At 50.6% G+C, this 11,952-nt stretch overlaps 1 protein-coding gene across 1 annotated transcript; it reads left to right on the top strand.

Annotated features, from left to right (window-relative positions):
* The first annotated feature begins 9,178 nt into the window (after positions 1 to 9,178).
* On the top strand, positions 9,179 to 11,878 carry LOC117844142 (glucomannan 4-beta-mannosyltransferase 1). Its single transcript, XM_034724905.2, has 2 exons — positions 9,179 to 9,541; positions 10,494 to 11,878. The coding sequence occupies exons 1-2, from the start codon at positions 9,179 to 9,181 to the stop codon at positions 11,778 to 11,780; spliced, it is 1,650 nt and encodes a 549-aa protein (XP_034580796.1). The 3' UTR covers positions 11,781 to 11,878.
* The last annotated feature ends 74 nt before the right edge of the window (positions 11,879 to 11,952 follow it).

Below are 11,952 nucleotides of genomic sequence, written 5' to 3' on the forward strand. Positions count from 1 at the left end.
TGAGGCTTTCCAGCGATGTCGACCAGTCATTTGCATTGATGGCACATTTCTGACTGGAAGGTATAAAGGAACAACATTCACAGCTATTGGGTCCGACAACAACAATCAGGTGTTGCCACTTGCGATCACATTTGTGGAGAAGGAGTCTGGAGATAGCTTGTATTGGTTCCTGGAGAGGGTGAAGAACATGATTGTGAAGGATGTGGAGGGGGTTTGTCTCATTCATGATCAGCACAAAGGCATTCTACAAGCACTCGAAGATCTACAGAATGGAAATCAGGAGAGTTTCAGGGTGGCGATATGGCCAAACTTGAAGAGTAGGTGGTCCATAAGGCATATGGGTGCAGATTTTCATAAGCAATTCAAGAACAAGACACTTATGACATTGTTCAAGCGTCCATGCAGCCAGAATTCAGGAGAGGAAATTCAACCTCCTATGGAAGAAACTTGACGACCTTACAAAGAAACAATGCGAAGACCTAGCCAAGAGGCTAGTCAACAGCGAGGCCAACCACCCTGTGTCTCTAGAGAACGTCAGGCTCGATGCTCCAAGTGTCAGGTGAAGATGGGGAAGATCCATAAAGAGCTTCTCACAGTGGATTGAGCATGAGCCGGAGGAAAAGTAGGCATTACTCTTTGATGAGGGAGGTGCTCGGTGGGGTATAATGACTACAAACCTGGCTGAGGTTTACAAGTGGGTTCTGGGCGGTGTTCGGGACCGCTGCTTGTTGGTATCATGAAATTCTTCCTGTACCGTACCATGAAGTACTTCAAGGAAAGGTATATGGGTACAAGATGATAGAGTACATGGAGGAGGCAATTGAGAAGGCTCATTTGCATCGTGTGAATGAAGTGGGAGCCATGGAACGCCAGTTCAAGGTTGTTTGCAGGGACAAATCTCGAATGGGTAGGAGGTGCGAGAAGCACACATAGGAGTGTATAATCAGCAATGAAGGGTGTGTTTGCTCTTGCCACAAGCCAAGGTTGCTGCACAAGCCTTACACCCATGTCATTGTTGCATGCATCGAGGCGGGGGGACTTCAACCTCGTCGGTTTGTGTCGTACCCAGACTTCGTCGGTCAGTTCGACGCTCTTGTCGACACCGACATGGGGTGGAGACCCTACACCATCGATGAGGTGTGGGCTCGTGCCCTGCATGGCCTTTCTTCGCTATGCCATCGGGACATAGAGTACTGGAGGATGACGAGGCCACTAGTATACAACATCCACATCGAGGACTACGCGGTTCATCATGTGATGAGGCAGTTCGGCGTGTACTAGCAGTCCCCACTTCCTGTTACATTTGCAGTCCCAGCCGCCGTTCACAGGTACAACCCACCCTTTGATTCTCCTTCCAATAAGGATTTTTAGTTTACCTAACTCGCTGCACAATGGTTATGTTAGGGCTAGCCGTCAGGGTGGTGGTAGTGGTGGTGGGCCTGGGGTCCTGTGGGCTTCGAGGATGGTTCAGTGGGTCGATATGTGGACGATCGCTTTAGACGAGGTGGTGCAGGAGGACCGTGCACACGACAATGACGCTTTCGCAACGTACCTTCGGTGGTTCTTGCTGAGGACCAGGACGCGGGTCGCGTATGTTCTGAGTCAGCCACCAACGGAGACCGTGCCTATCACGCAGACATACCCACGCTCGAGGGACATCAACTTCGATGTCGCGGTAAGATTCTACATCATTTCTTACTCAAACTGCATCATGTGGTGTGGCTAAATTCAATCCTATCCTCTTGCCAAAAGTATGACGTTATTGCAGAGGTCGCCACTGAGCTCTGGTACGGCATTGACCACTTCCAGCAGCTATCTATGGAGTAGCACAAGACGCTATACAAGAGGGCCTTGGGTGCCTGCAGTAGGTTCTTGAGGGCCGTCAGCTGCCGTGGCGGTCACGGGGATGTCGTGCTTCCACCATGAGCTGCTTACCCCTATTCATCCTCTCCAGGTCCTACCCACCAGGCCAATACATCCTGTCAACCACCCATTCGTCCGCCGTATCCAGGCCATGTACTGCACCACAGGCACATGCGCTAGTGGCTAGGACGTCCTGGGCCACACCGCCACCACCACCATATTGGCATGCCACCGCCAGCCCGTCCACTCTTCCGCATTACGTGACCTCGATAGGTACATGAACGTTATTTAGTCGTACACCATTGACGAAATGTTATCCAATTCACCTTACTAACTAATAATTTATTAACATAGCCCCACAGATGTACGGAGCTTGTAGTGGAGCGGGGCCATCTTCTGCTGCACCAGGCATAGAGCACTCTGTGCGTGATGAATATATGTTTTCTATTCCATTTTAATTATGCAACGAAACTAAGAATACCATTGCCGTTGCATAACAAGGTTTGCAGACCACGGAGGGGCTTCGGAGGACTCTATTGAGGAGGAGGGATAGAGGTCCAGCGTCCTTGCATGGGTGGATGATCTTTTCAGACCCGAGCCTGACGTGATCGGTGCCTCGCAGTTGCGTGACAGCCCGGAGGCTCCTACATAGGACGCGACCCAGGAGCTCGCAACACCACCTGAGGCCACAGCAAGACGTCCGCCTCGTGATGTTGCCCCACGGGAGCCCTTGACATACGACCAACAGCAGACCAAAGCAGCACAGCGGGCATCAAGGCGTGGTCGTGGTCAGGGTGACCAGCCTCGTTTCAAGCGAGGACACATTTAGTGCATAGGATCTCTTTTATCTTTTGTATGTTGGTGCAGGCTATCATGGTACGATTGTATAACATACACTGTGTGGTCATCCGCAGACTACTCTATCTAGGCTGGGAGTTTAATGATTTTTAATGATTTCGTGCAATCACTCTACCTCTCTCAAAAATGTTAGAAAAAACTAAAGGAACAATATTCAAAATAGAGGTACAGCCTCATATTACGAAGTTACGTATTGCAATGGAACTACATAATTGAAATAATCGATAAATATGAAGGAAAAATAATTGATAAAAGTCAAAAAAAATGAAGGGAATATAATTGAAAGGGTGCTTATAGTCATTTCAACCGGCTATAGTGTCGCCAACCCAATGGGGGCCTTACCGCCGGCTCAAACGGTGGAAGCCTGAAATGGCGGTAAGGCCCCTTCCACCGTTTCAGCTGGCGAGGCCCGCACGTGGCGGCCGGCACCCTTTCGCCGTTTCATACGACGAAACGAGCCTTACTGCCGTTTGGTGTGACGGTATACGTCCATTTTTGCAAATTTTTAGTTCAACTATTTATTTCTGCAAAATTGTAAAAAAAAAATTCGGCCATGCCGACTGAGACCAAGGTCGCCCAACAAGGGCTGCCCATGCTGAGCGAGGGTGTTCCGTCAAGGCTGCTATCTGCTCAGTGCCATGTCACCCATCTCATCGTCTATGGCCTGCCTGTCGCTGCTGCTTCTAGCAGCCATTGCACCAAGCTACGAGTATAGATATACATGCAGCTCGCAGCCTGAGAGCTCGGCATGAAGCCCGTATTTTTAGCTCGGATCTAGCCCGGCCTAGCCCGTAACTCTTTGGACTCGGGCTGGCCCAGCCCGCATACTCGTTCCGGACGTGGGCCAGTGCCTCAGCCCGACGGGCGGCACGGCCTGGTACGAAAACGAACCGCCGGCCCGTTGCCGACCCATCAAGCGAATAGTCGGCCGGCCCAGTAGCCCACCAGTGTCCACCAACGGTCGGGAGGGGGGCATATATAAGCCTCCCGCAACCGGTCACGCCCCTCTTTGCAAACCCTACCCCATTCTCCCCTCCGCCCGCCGCCTCCTCGCCTCCCTCGACCGACTTCGACTCCTCATCTCCTCCGCTCTAGGCTCCTCACCTCCTCCCATCCCGTCCCGCACCCGCAGGCCACAGTCCCACATCCCGGCGACGGCCGACGGCGACCGGCGCGCCGCCTCCTCGCCTTGACTCCTCCACTCCCAGCTCACCTCCTCCGCATCCGCGCCTCCGCCTGACCGCCTCCCTAGCTCCCTGCCTCCCTGGTGCCTTGCCGTCTTGCCACCGGCACCGCCTCCTCGCCTTGACTCCTCCGCTCCCCGCTCCTTGACTCCTCCCGTCCCACCTCCCTGGATCTGGATCTAGATCTAGATCCTCCTGATCCTCTTCTTGTTCTCCTGATCTTGTTCCCGTCGTCCTCTCCGACTCCGGGCTGTGGCGTCCCAGGTATGTAGATCCTCCTGATCCTTTTCTTGTTCTTCTGATGTAGATCCTCCTGATCGTGTTCTTGTTTTTCTGATCCTCTTCTTGCAGGTAACTATCTTCTTCTCCTGCTCCGGGCTCCGGCGTGTAGCGTCGCAGGTAACTGTCTTCTTCCTTGTTGTCCTCCTGATTCCCTTATTGTCTAGCTGGTCCTCTAGTTGTTCCTAATCTTGTTCTCCTATTTTTCTTGCAGGTATCCATCACCCGTTGGGTGCCGCGCGCCGTTGAGTGACGGAGCGATTGAGGCCTGAGGGACGCCCCGGCTGCCGCCTGCCACAGGAGGTTGTCATGATGGACGAGAACTACACCATCAACGACGACCTAAGGGCCTGTGGCCTGCCAGGTAACTTCTTTCTGATCCTCTTCTTGTTTTTCTTCTCCTGATCATCTTCTTCTTCCTGTCTTCTTGATCCTCTTCTTGTTCTATTCTACCAGGCGACGATGAGGACGACGTGGCTGCCGGAGTCGTGGCACTCTTCGGTAGCTCTGCTGCTCCCGTCAATGTGGATGCTACTGGTGCCGGAGGTACTGCACCATCTTCTACCCCAACTACATCAACGGGCACTAGTGTTCGCAAGGGGAAGCAGCGATCTGCTGCCTGGAATGACTTTGAGTTGTTCCAGGAAGGCGCTAATAGGAAGAAGGTAAGGTACGCTGCCAAGTGACGTCATTGTTCTCACATTCTTACTGGCCAGTCTTGTGCTGGTACTGGGCATTTGCTCCGGCACCAGAAGATGTGCTTGGCTAAACAAAACCATTCTTCTCTTGTTCAGTCGCAACTGCAATTCCATTCTGATGGCTCAATTATTAATTGGGAATACAAGCCTGATCTTGCTTGCAAAGAATTGTGCCGGTTGATTGCTAGACTTGATCTACTCCTAGGCTTTGGTGAGACAGAGGCATTTGTGGAGTACATCCAGCGTGCTCATAACCCTTGTTTTGCTAAATTTTCTAGACAGACCACTTCTAAAGATCTTACCAAGTACTTTGCTGAGCGTCGTGTTCTCTTCTTGATACTTTGAAGTCTCATGTTTCTTCTGTCTGTCTTACTTCTGATATTTGGTCAGGGAATGCTAAGGAGGACTACCTTAGTATTGTTGCACATTTTATTTCTGCTGATTGGGAATTAGAGAAGAGAGTCATTGCTCTTAGGTTGATTGATTGCTCCCATTCTGGTGTTAACATTGCTGAGCGTATTGAACAAGTAGTTTCTAAGTTTGGTTTACAGGATAAAATTTTCTCTATCACACTTGACAATGCTTCTGATAATACTTCTACCATGTCCACACTTATTCCCAAATTTGTTGGTTATCTAGGTCCAGATCCTGAACCTCTTGATTCTGGTTCTGATAAAGCACTTGTTGGTCTTTTGCATCAACGCTGTGCATGTCATATTATCAATCTCATAGTCAAGTCTGGTTTGAAGAGGATCAAGTCTTATCTTGAGGCTTTTAGGACCGCAATCTCTTTTTTGAACTCTTCTAATCAACGCATTACAACTTTCCATAACTTATGCATTGTCAAGGGGGTACGCCCTCGTAAGTTTGGTTTAGATATGGATGTGAGATGGAATTCTACATATCTCATGCTCAAACATCTACTACCATATAAGACTATCTTTTCTATCTTTATTTCTACTCATTATGGTTTGCACAATGGCCAGGCACTTCTGACTGAAAGCCATTGGGTAATTGCTGAGAAAATTTTGCTGTTCCTTAAAATGTTTTATGATTCCACTGTTGCTTTTTGATTCCATCCATAAATCGACTTTCCCTCCTATGCTCTGAGTTCCAGTATCGATAAGAATTCGAGTTCTTATTGTTCTTATGTTATGGTATGCCAACTTTATGTATTCCTCTATCCGTAGAGTACATTGAATGCTCGAGAAATAGCTCTCCATACACTGATAAGGGATGTATGGATTCTCGAGAAGAGAGGAGCCGCGGTGCCCCCCCCCAACCGCCCGGATCCCACGAGTGAATAGAAAGTTAGATCTACATGGGATCTCACCTGAATCGCGTCGTATTGATTGGTTGAAAGGCCTGAAAGAAAACGTAGTTCTAGGGGGGATTATACCTGTTGGTACCGGATTCCAAAAATTTGTGCATCGTTCCCCACAAGACAAGAACCTTTATTTCGAAATTCAAAAAAAAATCTATTCGTCAGCATAAGCGGCAGCTAACCACACTCAACCACGATTGGAACTGGGCAAGGTAGGGCTTCAACCAACTTTACTTTCAAGCCCTGAACTTTATGCATTATCTGGTGTTTACTATCCAACAAGTCCTTTGATGTTGCATCATATTATTGAGATTGCTGGCCATTTGCATGGCCATGATTCTGATCCATTGCTCAGAAATATTGTTGTTCCCATGAAGCTTAAGTTTCTCAAGTATTGGCAGAACATACCTCTGTTGTATTCCTTTGCATTCATTTTGGATCCTAGAGGCAAGGTGAGAGGTTTTCATAATGTTCTCCAACTTCTTTCTCAGAAAGTTGGTCTTGATTACTCTTCTTATTTCACTGAGGTAAGAACTGAATTACATAAGTTGTTTAACAAGTATGAAAATAAGTTTGGTGCAGTTAGAACGCAAAGGCCCCCTCAACCTACAGTTGCTACTGGTAAGAAAAGAACAGCATGGGGTAAGATCTCTGGTGGTCCTGGTCCATCTGGTTCATGTGGTTCTCCTATTCTTTCATCTACACCTCCTATATCTCCTGCTTCTGAGCTGTCATCCTACTTGGACAGTGATACTATTACTTGCTATGACGATGACTTCAACATACTTAGTTGGTGGCATGAGCACAAGCTATCCTATCCTATTTTGTCCACTTGCTAAAGATGTTATGTCTGTTCCAGTTTCCACTATTTTTTAGGAATCTTGTTTTAGTCTAACCGGTAGGGTGATTGAGGAGCGGCGCCGATGGTTGTTGCTAGAGATGGTGGAGATGCTGATCTGCCTCAAGGATTGGGAGTTGGGAGATGCAAGGGCACAACATGATGTTGAGAAGGAGGTTAATGAACTGGAGGAAACTTACAAAAGCCCCTACCCAGACCAAGATGAAGGCCAAGCTAGTCAGTAAGTCCATTACTAACTCATCTTTTGTTCAATTGTTAAACAATTTCAATTGCTAACACTAATGCTGTTGTGCACCTCTAGGCCTACCCCAGGAGCAAGCTGAACTGCTGGAGGGCTGGAGGATGAAGCTGAAGCTTGTTGGACTTGGACTGTTGCCTGTTGGTGTTGGCTTGGCCAGTTGGGTGTACTAGTTCTATATTTTTATGTCTGTGTGTGTCTCAATCTCTGTAAACTGTAATGTTGAATTGAACTTGAGTCTTGAGCTGGCTGTACTCTTTTTCCCTTCCTAGGGTTTTCTCACAAGGGTGAGTTTTTACCTAGGAAGGTTTTTAATGAGGCAGCCAACACTTGATCACATAGATCAAGTGTTAACAGCTCTAATAATTCCTTTATTATGAATTTCTGTGTGATTGTGTGCATGTGATGAATGTGTGATTGTTGATTAACCTTATATTTTGATTTTTGAATGTTTGATGAACTTGAAAATCTTAAATTGTGAATCAGTGTTTCACCCTTATGCGGTGAAGTCTTTTTCCTCTTGACTGGCTGTGGGTTGACCCGGCACGTAAAAATGGCCGGGCTCTTCGGGCCGGCCCGGCACAAAAAAAAAGCCTCATGGGACCGTGCATGGGCCACCAGTGAGGCCCGTGGGCTGGCCCGGCACGGCACGACGGGGTTGTCGTGATGGGCTAGGCCCAGCACAAAAATGAACGGGCCATGCTGGGCCCAGGCCGGATCGGGCTGGGCGGTCTGAATGGACATCTATTAGCTACGAGAGAGAAAGCACAAGGAAGAAAGTGAGAGAAGGAAGAAAATGAAAGGAAACAAGCCGTGGAGGATAAGGATACCGATGTGGCATCGGCCCACGTGAATGTGCGTGAATCACTCATTAACTTTTGCAATAGTAGGAGGGCGTGACTGAAATTTTGATGACCGAAATTTCTAACACAAATGTAGGGGGGTCCATCCAACCTGCTACTCTCATGAATCAATTTTTAGGGTTGGCTCATGAGGTGAGCCGCCTCTAGAAACCAACCTGATTTCTAGGAGTGGCTCATGAGGTGTGATTTATAGGGATGGCTCACACCATATATAGTCTATCAGCGTGGATCGGCGTCGGCTGCGACAGTGCGTTGTATAGTTATGTAGGGTAGGGAACTATTCACCTGTTAAAAAAAGCGCGCCTACAAACATTTTTTTTTAGTAGTGGAGGCCTAAGAAAATAATGAAAGAAAATCAGAGGTGAAAATGGGGAAACCGCAGGCACAAGAGAATAAAACTAAAGGCGGTGAGAGAATGAATCCGCCCACTGTCATGGCTAGCAGATATATCTAAAATCTTGTACATATGAACATTGCACGGGATGGAGCGATATTGGAGAACATATATCTTCAGCAAGAATTTATACATATATACCGCCGTGTGTGCGCGTGTTAGCTGTCCCCCATGCAATATAGTTTATATACTACGGCTGCAATGGGCGATAATACGGGGGGACGCCAGCGTGCACGTGTACACTATTAGCCATACGCGCACCGCACGTCCGCACCCAGTCTTTCTACGGTTGCATACACACATGATGCACGCGCAGCCAAAAAGCATCGCAAAGCAAAGCAATAGGCGGCGACAGTACAGATGCAGGCAGCTGGCCGGCATGCCAGATGTATTCTACTGTACTTGCCAAATTAATTAATCGTATATTCATACGTATACCCTCTGTCTAGTGTGTATATATACACAGACAGGCAAGGACACTCTCCACTCCAGTACAAGCAGTATACGTACGTGCACATCACCCTTCAAACTAAACCCTGGTCGGCGACCAGGTACATTCCATGAGGAGTGATTGAGGAAGACATCCCCGGGCGATCCATGCCTCTGCATGCCACAGGCATGGGGAGCCTCGGGTTGGGTGGTGTAGCGGCGACGGCTGGGTCTCCTCCGGCGGCGGCGTCCATCATGCGCGCGGCCTGGCAGGCGGTGCGGTGGCGCGTGGTGGTGCCGGCGCTGCAGCTGGCCGTGTACGTCTGCGCCGCCATGTCGCTGATGCTCTTCCTCGAGCGCCTCTACATGGCGGCCGTGGTCGCCGGGCTCTGGCTGCACCGGCGCCGCTGCAAGCGGCAGGCCTGGCGCCGCCTCGCCGACGCCGACGATCCCCGGCAGCGCGTGCAGGACGACGACGACGACCTGGAGGCCGGCGACGGCCACCGCTGCCCCATGGTCCTGGTCCAGATCCCCATGTTCAATGAGAGACAGGTGAGCGAGATTGCTCTGATTATTGCTCCGGATTCGCGTTCTGGTTCTTCTTTAATTCCAGCTGCTAATCGCCACGCTGAGTTAATGCCTGGCTCACTGGTATGGTATGAGCATGACATTGCTTGTTTGTTTGTACTAACGCAAGCAAGCAAAGCGCGCATGCGAAACAACTGAAAGGTAGCGTCGATCTGTCCAAGCATGGCATGATCGATCACCCCAGCATGCATGATCTGTGCGGCGTTTCTTTCGTACAGTTGGTTGTTGCCGCATATATGCACTTTAATTTGTTTCTCCTCCATGCATGTAAAAGCGAGAAACCAAAGCTACTTTGTTTTCGTTTGCAACAGTTTCTTGTTTTCTTCTCCTTTTCTTTACCTTTCCCCCACGTCAAAGTCAAAACCCACAGACATGAAGTATTCTTCATGGGATGGATAGATTTTTTTTCCTTATGTGTATTTGTTCTTGGAGAAATTGTTTGCATATACATGTATCTGTAGAGGAGTGAATGTTAGAGATGTGGTAACAGAAAGGAAGGCAATGCCATGCAACAATGAGGTCAACTCTAGGTCTCTAGCTTGTCGCTAGCTAGCAATATTCTGAGATGAGCTGGACTCATTTCCGTCTCTCTAATTTGATTTATCTCTGATACAATTTATTGCCATATATCGGAGTGCATGCTTGCTGTCCATCCGTATCTTAAGCTTTGTACTATGTATTTGTTACACAAATTATATATGTATATATGAGAGCACTCGGTCGCCTCTAATAATTAACATGTGTATCTAGAGTAGTATATCTTGTCAGAAACGACAATCAGTCCAGCTTATTAATTTCTGTACGTAGTAGGTTTTTATCTAGATCTTGCTACGTATACTCTCTCTATATATCGTATCGACCAAAGATTATGTTATTAACTAACTGCTACTAATAAACCACGTCCGCACGCGGTCAGGTGTACCGTCTGTCGATCGGGGCGGCGTGCGGGCTGTCGTGGCCATCGGAGCGGCTGGTGATCCAGGTGCTGGACGACTCGACGGACCCGGCGATCCGCGAGCTGGTGGAGGTGGAGTGCGCGCGGTGGGTGCGCAAGGGCGTGCGCATCCGCTACGAGAACCGCAGCAACCGCAACGGGTACAAGGCCGGCGCCATGCGGGAGGGCCTCCGCAAGCCCTACGCCCGCGACTGCGAGTTCGTGGCCATCTTCGACGCCGACTTCCAGCCCGACGCCGACTTCCTCCGCCGCGCCGTGCCGCCGCTGCTCCGGGACCCCGGCGTGGCGCTGGTGCAGGCCCGGTGGTGCTTCATCAACGCCGGCGACTGCATCCTCACCCGCATCCAGGAGATGTCCCTCAACTACCACTTCGCCGTGGAGCAGGAGGTGGGCTCCGCCTGCCACGCCTTCTTCGGCTTCAACGGCACCGCCGGCGTGTGGCGCGTCGCCGCGCTGGCCGACGCGGGGGGCTGGAAGGAGCGCACCACCGTGGAGGACATGGACCTCGCCGTGCGCGCCAGCCTCCGCGGGTGGCGCTTCGTCTACGCCGGCGATCTCGCCGTGCGCAACGAGCTGCCCAGCACTTTCCGGGCGTACCGGTACCAGCAGCACCGGTGGTCGTGCGGGCCGGCCAACCTGTTCCGCAAGGTGCTCCCGGAGGTCCTGCGCTGCGACCGGGTGTCGCCGTGGAAGAAGCTGCACCTCCTCTACGCCTTCTTCTTCGTGCGCAAGGTGGTGGCGCACCTCGTCACCTTCCTCTTCTATTGCGTCGTCATCCCGGCCTGCGTCCTGGTGCAGGGGGACGTGCACCTGCCCAGGTACGTGGCCATGTACGTGCCGGCGGCCATCACGCTGCTCAACGCCGCCTGCACACCCAGGTCGTGCCACCTGCTCGTCTTCTGGATCCTCTTCGAGAACGTCATGTCCATGCACCGCTCCAAGGCCGCCGTCATCGGCCTGCTCGAGGCCAGCCGCGCCAACGAGTGGGTCGTCACCGACAAGCTCGGCAGCAGCAAGGCTGCGGCAGCGCCACCGGCGATCGCGAGGAGGAAGAAGCAACCGGTGCGGAGACGGGAGGTGCATGTGCTGGAGCTCGTGATGGGGGTGTGCCTGCTCTACTGCGCCATCTACGACATCGTCTTCTTTGGCCAGGATCATTTCTACCTGTACCTGCTCCTGCAGTCGGCGGCGGCCTTCATCGTTGGCTTCGGCTACGTCGGCGCCTCAGTGCCGGCAGCACCGTCCTGACCGACCCACCGACGGCCGATCGACGACGACTCAGTGCCTGCGTGTGATCCCCACTCCCAAACATTCATTAATTGTTTGGAGCCTCGTGTCATGGGGAATAATCATGAAAAATCAAGCTCAATTTCGTTACAATTTTTTTTTCAAAACCAAGAGACAGGTTCAACCGCCAAAA

Source organism: Setaria viridis, chromosome 2 (genome assembly GCF_005286985.2).
Source record: "Setaria viridis chromosome 2, Setaria_viridis_v4.0, whole genome shotgun sequence".
In the NCBI taxonomy this organism is placed as follows: Eukaryota; Viridiplantae; Streptophyta; class Magnoliopsida; order Poales; family Poaceae; genus Setaria; species Setaria viridis.